Genomic DNA, 13,647 nt, shown 5'->3' on the forward strand with positions numbered 1-13,647 from the left:
TACCATTGTATGCTTTCTGCGAGTATCTGCTGTTATTGAAGAAAGAGTTTTAAATTGAACGATTTTGCATAGCATTCGACTGGATAAACGAGAGTTGGATGAGCCTATACTGCACAAATTGTGAGAGATTCTAATGGATTTTTCATGTAGTTTTACTTTGATTCTCCATTTATTGTGGAGGCATGGGAGAGAAACTAAGTGTTGTGAGTAACATAGGGTATAAGCCCTGTAGTATAACCACATTATACTACACAAATAGTAAAAAATTAGCAAAGAGAAAAAACTAAAGAAGTAATACAAACATTTTAAAAAAAGACTATTGGACTAAAGAAAAAAGTGTAGATTGTGAGACAGATGGACAGTGAGAGCTAATGAGAGAAAATAAATGTGTCGGCCCAAAACTCAAGGTTCAGATCACTTCACTAGTTCCCACTCTTGGAAGGCCACTGATTTGGCCCAATGTAAAATGAACTATAGCCGATTCCTGGTGCGTGACTGAACAAACTGAGGCGCTACATGTTATCTGTGGTTAGGAGCTTAATCTGATAAGAATTCACCAGCAGGCTAAAATGTGCCTTGCTAGCTGCCTGGCACGCAGAAATATTATGTACAATTACTTCCCAGCTCCAAGAATTCTGCACACAAACAATACAAAATGTAAAAGTGTTGCGTAAGATGGTCAATACTACTGGCCAACTAAAACATAGCAGGGCTATCTTGCTGGTGGCTTTCTTTCTGCTCCAACTCACCCTGGCAGGACTTGCCAGCCTGGCAGTGGGTCATGTGGTTGAGGACGTTCTTCATGGTGCGGCAGTGAGGCAGGGCGCAGGCTCTCACTTCCCCGTTGGCCTGCTCTCGCCGCTGGCACTTGTGTGCGTGAAGCAGCAGGACCAGCTGCTGCTGGATCAGCTTGCGCTTCTCTGGGTCAGCTGTGGGTCCTGCTGAAGACACTGCCACGCCGCCGCCAGCCAGTGGGAGCATCGCCGCCTGCTGCTGCGTAGTTGACAAGGAAAATGACAAATGTCAAAAGTTGTAATAGGTTATAACACTGCGTGCTCTGACAGCTAACATCGAACAAAAACCCAATGAATCATCCCCGAATTTTTAAAGGTGTTTTTAGGAATCGTCAGAAATATTCCTTGAGTCTCAGCTGCCTGGAGGGGCCCGTTTGTGTTTGATTGCCAGCCGCCACTGTTATACCATAGACTGTAAAACAAGAGACTGTAAACAGCCGACAGTTAAGTAAACATTTCTACTTTCTCAAAGGAGAACACAGAACAAGGGATTGGCAGAGCAGGTATACACGCTGTAGAAGAGCAAAAAAGCTATTTAGTTTGAGTTGGACTTTTTAACCGACCGTTCAACAAGCTTGCATCTAAAAGAGAAAATTAGTCACCCAATTAGTCAACTAGCAATCATTATGAATCAATTCAAACCAACCAATGCGTCAGCATTCGGGCCACTGCAATAGTAGCGCAATTACTTTATTTTGTCAATAATAAACTGGTAACTTTGGAATAAGATCATCAAATATAATGTCATAACAAGGCCTTTGGAAAAATAGCAATATAGTTTACTATCGCGATACATATAATGATATAGTGCATCATATCTCAGCAACTACTATCAATAAGAAAAAGAAATCCTATTTTTTAAAAGATTTAAAATGTCCTTCAAATTGCCTGAAGTCCCTGTGTGTCCAACAAGCTTCTCCTCCGCTCCGGTAACGCCACATGTCGCTGCCCATTTCCTTTTAACCTATGGCCAGTGACCTCCCAGCCGGTCACATGATCTGGCCAAAATCATAACATGGCGTCTCACAAGCAAGCAGCCTTACACTGTAAAGCGGCGCTATGTGATCCCGAGTCATTCCTGCCGACACATGATGGATGTAGACCCAGGATCTACGAAGACGTGACGAAACGTGTCAAAACATCGCTTCCTCCCTGCAGAGAGAGAGTAGCCCTGACGTGCCACCTTAGACGACTAGACCACCAATTGAAATGCTACGATTACGTGACACCACAGCACGAAAGCCGTACAGGCAGTAACATCGCAGAGTTTCTGAAAACACGGGAGGAATGTGACATAAATGGGAAGAGCCCAACCATAGAGACAGACAACTTTACTTAATGCACTTTATTTCATACAATGTTTATGTTTCTACATGCAAGTTAAGAGTGATCAGTGACACATAAGAAAATACAGTATGCATTTTATTTTTAAATGAAATTGCGGCACAGTGCATTTTAGTAAAAAAAGTGTTCAGACAATGAGAATGAGAATCCAATATGCACTTAATTGATTGATTGCTTTTTATGGAAAGTACATTTCAGTTCAGTGTGTTATCTTGACTGTGCAATACAAATACCTTTTGAAGTAGTTTTGATGTTATTTGTAGACTATCCATATCCATGTGGTATATAGCGAGCTGTATTTGCATCTCTATTTTTACATTTTCATTAACGATAGAGTAATGATATATATATATATATATATATATATATATATATATATGATAGATGTATAGCATCGTGAGACATGTGAGGTGCTTGCCAATGCACAGCCCTAGTTTTACTGGCATGAGTGGTATTACCATATGCCCCGTGGCACCCTGCCTGTAGGTCTGTAAGCCCCAAAAGGACCACAATTGCAGCTAACATCTATTTTAAAAAATGATGGGCCACCATTAGCACAACTGATTAAGACAGCTATGACATTTAGAAGTCTTGATGTTAAGACATATTATAGTTTACTTGGAGGTTATTATTTTCCCACATTAGTCAAAACAGCACAAACTTGCCATCAAAAGGTTCTGCCTTTATTTTAAATGCCAATTTGTCACGACAAGACTCCCTCTGCTAATGCAGGCCTCATCGTGGCTGTGCCAGAATGACTGCCAGAATGACTTGGTGTGGTCGAAACCAGCCGATGCTCTGGCACCATGACAGCTCAGCATGACAGTAGCTTTTGGCAAGATGGACTTCTCCAGCCCTCCACGACAAAAACATTTACAACCTCGTCTCCTCCTTCACCCACTCCCTTCTCAAGCTAATCTTATAGAGTTTGCACGAGTGGAAACAGTTGAGAACATTGCCAACATAATGTTCTTTCTTGGCAAAGTGTTTTTTTCATTTGGCTACTTCGACGGCTAATAACCACAACTTGTTAAGTTTCTCAGCTAATTAGGGCTCATAAATTAACTTCCTACACTCACACGGTAATATGTACCATGAGTTTCAATTTATTTATTTAACATGGCTTTGCAGCCGTCTATATTGTGATGAATATCAATACCGTAATTAGTATCAGCAGCAGAACACGTGATCAGGGATCTCTAAAAGTTATATTTGCTCCCTTTTTCTTTTTACTGATCCGTTACGTGACTCCGATCGGTTAGTTTATACGCAAATTTAAAACTTTTTTAATCAATTAACTTTTTAAACAGAGGGTAGATGTACTCGCATAGCACACCCTCAACAACAACAACCATGACAACATACATTAAGACGTGAGGCACCATCAAATCTGTGTTAGTCCCAAGCTATACAATCAACTTGCTGCCGCTCTCTTATCCACAAAGCTGCTGGGAGACCAGACTAGACTGCCATGCCAGGCCAGGCTGTATCCCCTCAGGCTGTTGACACCTCTCCAACAGACCAGATAAAAACGACCCAGCTGAGTCGACGAGACACTGGCAGCCTTTCAACACAGCTGAGCAGGCCGACAGACGGACAAATGCACGCGCACACACCCCCTTTGCTTCGCTCTTCCCATTCAGCTCCCCGCTCACTGACACACTCCACACATCGGCAGTCAGGACAGTTGCCAACTATCATCGGAAAGCTCTGCTGCCGGGCCAGACTATTCAGCCGAGCTGCCCTCCCTCCCTCTCCTCCCTCAATGCACTCGCCCTCTGCCATTCTAACTGATTAAGTGGTTTACAATACCAGTCCCTACGTGACTGACAGGGCAAGCAGCCATCCAATAAGCCAGAGAAAGCAAGGGGAGTGTTCATGCATTTACAATAACAATGGAGCGGGAGGGAGTGACAGCGGCCTCCAACCAACACAGATGCCCAGGAAAGAGATTTAACCTACGATTTTAGCACAATAAGCCCCACACAAAGACTTGGTCTAGTGGTTTTCATCTCTAGAGCGGTTGATGACATGATAATCACAGGAGACACACACGCACACACACGTAAATGCTGACAGTTGTGCTATTATTACAGCTTTTATTCTTTCTTGTGGTTAAAGCATGTGCACATACTCCATTTGAGAATGAATCTCGAAACACACATTCACTACATCTCGAAGTGTCTCCTCAGTAGCTTGCAGCGTTGGTGTTGTGGTTACATACCGCTTCAGTGTCTTCGCTCCGACTAAGCCAGTAAAATAGATTGCTTCCTACTGATTTCCTGTGAAACCACAATGGTGGAAAGCGTACGTATAAGCAGCGACTGACTGACACACAACAGTTAACAGGAAGGTCTATTGACTCCTCGCCAGACGCAAGAGTAGAGCAGCCAAGTGGAGTGTACATTTAATTTCTTAACAGCTCAAAGATCAGAAAATTAGTGGATAGAGAGAGAAGACTGTGCAGATTAACGAATATAGTAACCAGCAGAGTGTACAAATACAGATGTATATATACACACACACACACACACACACACACACACACACACACACACACACACACACACCACATAAAAAGGAGCATGCGAGTGGGCAAAGCCAATTGAAACAAAGCGTGAGTGCTATGGTGTTATGGCCATGAAGCATCTCCATTCTCAATGACCAGCCAATTAAAAGCTACATAAAGCAGAGTACAAGCACTTACATTATCAAATGAATTACAAAAAGTAACCACTGTATGGCGAACAAGGCCCAAATGTTGAAAAAAGGAAAACGTTTCAGGTTCGCCAAAAAAAGAAAGAAAAGAAACTGCAATTGCAGAATGATGATCTCTAAGAAAACAGACTCAAGCACTACCATATAAAAATAAAAATCGAGAATCATCAGCATCAGGCCTCAAGTTTGTCTGTCAGGAGTATGCCCCATTACAAATGGATCAGTCATTTGTGACCAATGTTTTAAAATAATGGTACTTTTCCAACCATCCACACAGCAAAGTGTCCCATATGTCTCGATACATTCTCGCCTGAAAATGCACAAAACCTATACTTAAAATGGTGATGAAACGGGTGTGTGACTCACCTTGTTCATGTTGCCTGCCTGCTGGGCTGCACCTAGGGTGGCAAGAGCTCCCATCTGCTGCCCTCCCTGGGTGAGTGTTTCTGCCAACACACTCCCTGCTCCTCCTGGTCCTGGAGCAGTTCCCTGCATTGTCGGCCCCTGGTACTGCATGCCTGTCACCCCTGCTCCCCGTCCTCTCCCAGCTTCAGGTGCAAGACCACCATTCATCCCCTGCCCAGGCTGGGACTGCCCTCCCTGTGGCAGGAGCCCAGCATGGCCCTGGCTATTGTTAATCATGGCCTGGTTGAAGACTGTTGTGTTCAAGCCCATTGTTGCAGTATTATTGTTGTTGTTGTTCTGTCCTGCAACTCCAGTTGGTGTTCCTGCTTTTTGGCCCTGTGGGGACGGGTGGTTGTTGGGGGAACCCTGGCCGAGAGGGCTCTTTCTCAGTGGTGTGCCCAGCTGAGGCCCCATACTGCCTGGCTGAGGGCTAGCTGAGTTCAGCCCTGCGCTCGTGATACTGGAGGTGCTACCGGCTCGAAGTAGCTCCGAGAGCTGCTTGTGTTTGGCGGCTGCGTCCGGTACACCACCTGGCCCGCCAGCTCCAGGTGCTGCTCCAATGTTTAAAGGCATCCCACCCATCAGGCCCAGATCTCCATTAGGGATCAACTCATCTGGAAGGTCATTCTCCAAATCATCCCAGGATAGTGATCCCAGATCTAGGAAAGAAGGATAATTCAAGAGAGATTTGGTTAATTTGATCCAATCAGATTTGAAAGATGTTTAACAGTTTCAAGTGTGCACAGTGGAGCAATTTGAAAATATTGCATATCATGATTTCAACAGTGTGTGTCAGTGAGGAACAGTCACTCTCCTAAACTACACCACCTGTATGGTCAATCAAATGATCCTGAACAAGATGGATTACTTGACAGGTATCTCTACTTTCCTCTTAAGACAGGTTTACAGTATACTCGTGTGACACACCGTGGAACGGACCTCCAGACGCTGCCAGATACGAGAATGCACAAAGCCGTTTAAGCTCAACCCTTTCTGAAGAAGCACAAAGTCAACAAGTGTTATCAAAACACCACCATAGACCAAAACGGAACTTCCAACAAGGAAGTGTAATTAACTAGAAACTAGCATTACATATTCACGGTCATACTTTAATGCATTTTTATAATCCCCCAAAATAAATAAGTCAAATATTTACAAGACGCATGTATTGGAATGGAAGTGGAAAGCTTCAATTGGATTAACATATTAAGTCAAGGGCAGGATGTTTTTTAAAACAGTAAATCTCGCATATTATTATTAAAAGTTAATTAATACTAATCATGAATCATCTTTATTTTTAATGTAGTTACTTTCAGCAGTTTTCCTAGTCATCATGTCTGAAAGGAGTTAGTCCCTTTTTTTAACCTTTGAGACAATAAGATAAGCCAGGGGACACCAAAACAAGCATATACCTAACTTTACTCCTCCTTCAAAGTCCACCTGAGCTGACATGCATAACTGGTGCAGCACTGTGGCCTTGTCCCTGCAGCACACAACACAGAAACAAGATGCAGCGCGATAATAGCAGCATCACTACTGGCTGACAGAGAATCCAGCAGCACTCAGGGTGGAGAAGGAATATTTATGTCACACCATCCAGAGGTGCGGACGTAATGCGGAGCTATGATTTATTAGAAATGAAGTGACAAACAACGAAAAACGTTGTGCATTATGACTGACGAATCAATATTTATATTTCCTTGTTTGGAATGTCACTCAGGCTTGGGTAGCATCTCATTTGGCATGCCTTCCTCACAGTTCACCGGGGTACACAGTATATGACGGTATGAGTGCTGCATTTTTGCCGGCCAACCGAAAAGTTAGCATCGCACTGTTGCCCTCGACAGGAACCAATAAGCACGGTGGCAAACGCAACCATACATCTATGAACAAACAAATCAATCACTTTTGATGTCTTGTTTATGTTAAAAAGGGCACTTTAAAAAAGGATTGCAATTTATGATAATGCAGAAACAAAGATTTCATTTTTGGGACGGCCCACCTTCATTTTGGGATGGCTTAGTTGGCTGTTGTGTGTTCTGCAGGCAACTGATCACAACCTTTGAGGTAGGTGGGGCACAAGTGGTTTTCAAGAAAGCAGTCACAGTAAAGGGTGTTGCCTGTGCTTACCTTCATGACATGTCAGAGGTGTATGACCACACGCTGTAAAAAAAGGTCGTCTAAAAAGAGAACCTGTCACCCTTCATCTACCACCAATCGTTGGTTGCCATTTTACCACTACTCGTTATACTATAAACACATTTTTTATGCGTAAATTTGAATAAATAAAGTTCTCTTTCGTCTGAGCTATGGTGCCAACAGAAAGTGCTTCAGCAACAAAACGCAGGGGGTCACATGGCAAAGAATATTGAACCTTGCGAATCATCCGGCAAAATCCTTTCCGATAGCGTTACAAACTGTTGGGCTGTGTTTTAGCACCCAATACGACCCATTACTGAAATCTCATATCTCATGGATAAAGCAAAACGTCCACAATAATAAAGCCCCTTGCACTGTTTACATGCAGAACTGGTTACAATGCTAACTCAGTTCTTCAAAGTTCAGATTGAATGGAGGATAGATGCTTTAATGTTTTATAAGGCAACAATCAAAACAGCTCATTCTTATTTTGAAATAAAGGAAAAATGAGTAGAAGGCATTATCAGCTTGCCTGCGAGTGGCTAGAAGCACCGTATAGCTCAGAGACAGCAGGTTACTGCACCTGCAAAGCTGAAGGTAGTGAAAGCTGAGGAATGACACTTTACCCAAAGTATCCAAATCAATTTAGCGTATCAGTTATTAACATGAACGATGAACAGGGCCTTGGTCTTAACGCAACAGGATTGGAGATAACAGAACTGAGCAGAGAGAGAAACAGTCAACCTCCCGTCTGCTGCTGCTGGATGTCTTCATTGAGATAGAGTCAGAATGCACCCTTAAACGAGGGCCTACGTACTTCCCAGAGTAAACACAGCCTTCCAGATCTGTTGCGCTGGCCTGCTGTCTGTCCCGGGCATCAGGAAAGCAGGTGCTCCGTGTGGAGGAAGCTTGTTAAAGGCTTGAAGGGACCCTCCATATTTCCCTTCCTGGCTTCTCACTAACCAGCAGCAGCCACATGGATGCTCTCTTACTTTAGACCAGTGGTTCTTAAACTGTGGGGCGCGCCCTTCTAGTGGGGCGCAGTGGTATTACAGGTGGGGCGCAGGGGGAAATGCAGAAAGACCTTTATTGAGAACTTCACATATTACAAAAGTACAGACATAAACCTACGTCATTAATAACTACATGGAGAAATGCCCGTACCTTCGTTTAAATGTTTACGTTACGGCGTGAACAAGTTAAGCTTGCGCATCAGCCAAGATTGTTGTCGACTCGCCACATCTTACTTCGTGAGATCGGCATTTCTGCCGTTGACTCTCAAAACAAAATACAGATCTAAGATCAACATTCAGAGTGGCCGTATAAAGTCTGCACCCGTTTTACAAGATTTGTAGTGGAAAGCCGGCTCATTGCAGCCACTAAAACAGAAACAAATGTGATGGCTCACACATATCTGCACTAATTTAGTTTAGTTTCTTACAGGTTGCACTTTGTTATCATCTTGAAAAGATATGCAGTGCAAAACAGGTTAATTGCAGCCCCAATAAGCTATTTTTGACATATTAGGTTTTTTTTTGCCCAGATATAACTTTATTTGCATTGTTCTAACAAAGTGATTGCACATTGTATTTTTTGTCTGATGGAGCAATTTGGTTTACTTGAAACTAACTGCAATTTTCTACTATTATTTGAAAAAGCAAAGAGTCACAAAAAGTTATTTCAAAAGATTCAGCATGGACCATTTTGTTGGGGCGGTGGGACATTTTTCTTCCTCCGAAGTGGGGCGTGACAGAAAAAGTGCTTTAGACACATGTGCTCAGGCCTGGCCCCACATTCATTTCTGAATGGACACACACACACACGCACACACACACACACAGCAACTTTGCCCCCAGGCTGCTTGGCTGAAGACCAAAAATGCAAAGCAATGTTTTGGTTAGGTAGCGCCACATGCAGTCAAGGGAGCCCCAACCATGGAGGGAGGGGGAGGGGAGACATGGCCATTAGAAATGGAGAACTACTCTTCTCTTCTTCCTGCTGTTGTTTTCGCCCACTTTCATTCGTTTCTCATTACTTCCTGCTTTTATGGTAAATGGACCTGTACTTGTATAGTGCTTTTCTAGTCTTCCAACTACTCTAACACTACATGACATCATTCATACACTGATGGGAGGGACTAAGGTGCCACCTGCCCATCAGGAGTATCTAACGTTTACACATATTTATACATTGGAGGCACAGCTACGGGAGATATTTGGGGTTAGGTGTCTTGCCCAAAGACACATCAGGCTAGCAGAGGCGGGGATCTAACCACCGATACTTGGATTGGAGGATGTCACCACTGAGCCACAGTCGCCCCTTAATAGTCATCCTTCCCTAACTGACTGCTCTCGCTTTTTTTGTGTTAAATCCCCTGTGGCTCCTGTCTGGGAGCTCGAGGCTATAAATACCCACAAAAGCAGCCCAAGCGGTGGTCCAGACTGGGGTTGTCTGTCATCTTGCCCAAGGATGCCTATGTCTGGCTTTAAAAAGGGACAGGTGTAGCGTATCACACCAGGAAGAGGAAGACAGCCACTTAGAGCTGGGAGAGTAATCTATCATCTGCTTTTCCAACAATACTTTTAGCATCCTTGGAGAAGGTTTAACATCTGAAGTTTGAAAGAGGTTTGAGGCAAAAGAGCTTTAATAAAATACTGTACAGATTCAATTTTCTGACAATCATGGAAGAGTTTCTGTCAATAGTAAACACAACTTGCATAATAAATGATAGAACTTCAGGTTTAAGCAAATCAGGCTTTAGTGAGTGATTCATGACTCACATTTTGTGGACCACTGGAAACATTGCCTCCATAGATAAATGTGTCAGTTACGCAGCATGCAAACCACAACGGCTTTGTTTACATTCCAGTTAGCAAACCCCACGCCTGGACCTCATTGCAGTCCACCGGTTGACAGTTGTGCTGGGAGTAGAGGGCCCCTCCCGACAGGGAGAGGGTGCAGCGGGCAGGGTGCAGTGATGATGGCAACCCACCCGACCAGTCTTAAAAACACACATCCCATCTCGTGTACCATGCTTTGAGGGTGTGACTTTTTGCTGTGTCATCGCCATTCATGTCTATACAATTAGTGCAATTATGATTAAATTATTCACTAAAGCACACAATTCTTGACAAGAGCACAAAGTTAATCATACATCTAGCCTCTTAATTTGAGTTTAAAAAGGTTCTTCAGAACAATTTAACTTAAAAATTCAGTCTCCTCTTCTCTCTCTTTAAAGAAAGTCTAGTAAATGAAATCACTTGGAACTATGAAGGTAGTCACACGGACCTTTGATTTTATCTAGTAATTCATCATCACTGAAACTATTGTCGATCTGTGAGCCACACAGATTCCCTCACGCTTTGGCATGCATGTGAACCGCGAATTAATGACAGAGTTTAACGTAACAATCAAGAGTGTGAAAGAACGTTTTACTGACAATCGTTATCCTCCGATATTCAGGAAAATGTGCACTGACTTTAGAGCTGGTGAAATTATTTTTGGGATGGTGGCCATAAATAAATAGTCTGAAGACCAGGTGCTATAATTAAACAACAATCAGCAATTAGTAGGGCCCTCTGTATAGTTATGTGCCCACCTTTGTGCTCATCCGATCTGTGACTGATCCGGAATATGATCCGAACCGTGAGTTTTATGATTTATTGCATCACTAGTTGAAACCGTAACTGTAATGATGAAAAATTGTCATTAGGTGCAACGCTACTACGAAATGCCATGAGAGTGGTGGCAGTGAACCAAAACAGTAAAGTAAGCTTGAACTCAAAATAAAAGCAGAGGGGCGTTGCAGATTCTGGTGATAATTCTGTGTCGGTTCTTCACTACGAGCAACGCCTTTCACATTGTCATTTGATATGAGATTTAAGGAGAAGATCACGCCGAGATGGTCTCTAGAAAGGCGTCGCTTGCAAAACTGTAGTTAATTATGATGAACTATATAATTTCCACCTCCTTATTCAACAGCAAGAGCTCAATCTCTGCACTTTATAAAGTGACATCACATTTGTTGGAATGAGTAAGTCGGTGTCCTCTAGTAAAATGTGAGGTCCAGTCAAATGGGAACGCAAGAGATGTAATGCTTATGCAAAGCTTAAGTTCAAGAAATATCTGAATTATTCAAAGTGTACTTTAAAAAAAAACATTTTATTCCAAAGGAATTTGTGGTGGAAAATCTTTAGTTGAAAGCCAGCTTCTTTTTTTTTTTTAAATCCCCAAACACAAAAAGATTTATTTTTCCACTCACTCACAGATGCAGACATCTCCGTGTGGAATCAGTAAAAAAAAAAAAAAGGAGATTTGTATCATAAAAAGGAGATTTGTATCATAATAAGGGGAAACAAGCCTAAAAACAAGCCCAGACACAAATTATCCAAACAAAAAATGCAAACAAAGCCAGCTAAAAAACTAAACGATGTTGTCCTAAACGTTTCACACACCCTCCTCCACCCCTTGTCTGTTTTGCTGCTCCCCCTTCTTTTCCTTAGGGTTTTTCTGGTTGCCCTGTAGTCAGAGGCATAAATGGCTCCATTAGCAGCTGCGTCAAGAGCTTACCGCCTGCCTGCTAGGCATTAAATGTGCCATTTGCATCGTAAAAGTGAACATTTGGGTGTTTCCCTATCCCCTTTTGCAAAAAGATTCTGCAATACTGCCATGATTATGATCCGCCATTAAGCCGGCTTTGCTTTTTCACAGTAAACCAAATAACGGCAGCATAATGACGACTCAGAAAACACACCTGCATCATATGGGAACAAAAGAGGCGTGGTGTTTAACACAACTGCGTCGGCGTATATTAGGACATAACATATGCGTCGGGCAGCGACTTGCAGCAGTCCATACTGTCCCCGGTATACGCCGGTTTCTCTTGTCCTCTACTCGGAGGGTAAGGAGCTCCCATCAGCGTTATTCACCAAATGTTGCTGCCATTTTTGGTTTCTGTAAGTTAGCTGCTACAAGCGTAATTTGAAATATCCCGATGTTTGGGGCACACGCATGACACGTCTCCAAACGTCACACCCGTTTCGCCGAACATCTCCGTTGCTGGCACAGCGGTGGAAGAACTCTGTCCCCACGTTGTGACTCCGTACCTTTCATATACAACAGCGAGGCAGAATAACGCACCACAGCTGACCCTTCAACAGGCTGTGTGAAAGCTACCGACATGGCCCTGACTGACATGAGTTGAACCAAGATCTCAGCAAATTAATGAATCAGTTTTACCATCACAATGAAAAATAAAGTTTGACTGTCGATGGTCCTCTGCCAATATTTTGTAAAACATTAGCTTTTTTGCTTTTCTAGTTGTTGATCTCTGATGATGTTACATTGTGAAGACCCAATCCGTGTTTAAACTGACAGAACTAGTTAGGTTAGCTGCACCGCTAACGGCTCACGAACAAATTTCTGCTGGGTGACATGTGTTCAGGCTCTGTTGAAAATTAATATAATCATTAAAACATGACAAGATTTGTTTTAGTCAATAAAAATACAATCTTTTATTTTATTTTTAAAGAAGAAAAAACACTATAGATGACTATAACATTTTGATTGTTTGATGCTTTACACTGATTTCAGATCCAGAATGATTTTTGGGACAGATGGAGCCTTGTAGACCAGCGACTATAATCAAACAAAGGAATCTGTGTCTGCCAATATAGATCAGCAATGATCAGCAATTAGTATCTGCAGCAAAAAAAAGTTATTTGCTCCCTTTTTCTTTTGTGCTGATCCAATCTGTGATCCAATCTGAACCATGAGTTTTATGATCCATTGCCCAACTAGTAGCTCTGGAAGTGCATTTACATTTTGTTATGCATGTTGTCTGAATAGAGAGACAGGGGGCACATGTTTGCTCTGTGCCACTGTAGGAAGGAACCTCCCCAAACACACATACAAAACAAAGTACACACACACACACACACACTGCAAGCATATATGCTTTACTACACATCCAATTATGCAAACACGCCCCATAAACATGAACTACAGCACACCCCAAAATGTGACGTGCAAATCAAACCAGGGGCTACTGAAAAAGGCAAAAGGTCAAATGTCAGGGACGAGGGGTGCTGCTCATAAAGCTTCAGGCATGACTATCATCAAAGACTGAAAAGCACACTCTTTATCTGCAGTAATTTACAACCAATGACAGTGTGGCCCAGTGCGGTCCCATGGGGTCCGTTAGGTCCCAATGGTAAGAGGCGAAAACAATAAAGAGTAGGCAGGCCGG

The 13,647-nt window shown here is 42.8% G+C and overlaps 1 protein-coding gene across 3 annotated transcripts in view; it reads right to left on the reverse strand.

Moving 5' to 3' along the window:
- The window catches only part of crebbpa (CREB binding protein a), a 36,511-nt gene that overhangs the window by 18,653 nt on the left and 4,211 nt on the right, over window positions 1–13,647 (reverse strand). For 2 of the 3 annotated variants that reach the window (XM_034547729.1, XM_034547862.1), the window contains exons 2-3: window positions 5,223–5,920; window positions 750–993 (exon numbers count right to left, since the gene is read on the reverse strand). In XM_034547729.1, coding sequence (XP_034403620.1) covers window positions 750–993; window positions 5,223–5,920 — 942 coding nt within the window. The remainder of the gene's footprint in view (window positions 1–749; window positions 994–5,222; window positions 5,921–13,647) is intronic. The other variant, XM_034547771.1, reaches the window with a different exon arrangement.

The sequence above is a fragment of the Cyclopterus lumpus genome, chromosome 1 (assembly GCF_009769545.1).
Source record: "Cyclopterus lumpus isolate fCycLum1 chromosome 1, fCycLum1.pri, whole genome shotgun sequence".
Classification (NCBI taxonomy): Eukaryota; Metazoa; Chordata; class Actinopteri; order Perciformes; family Cyclopteridae; genus Cyclopterus; species Cyclopterus lumpus.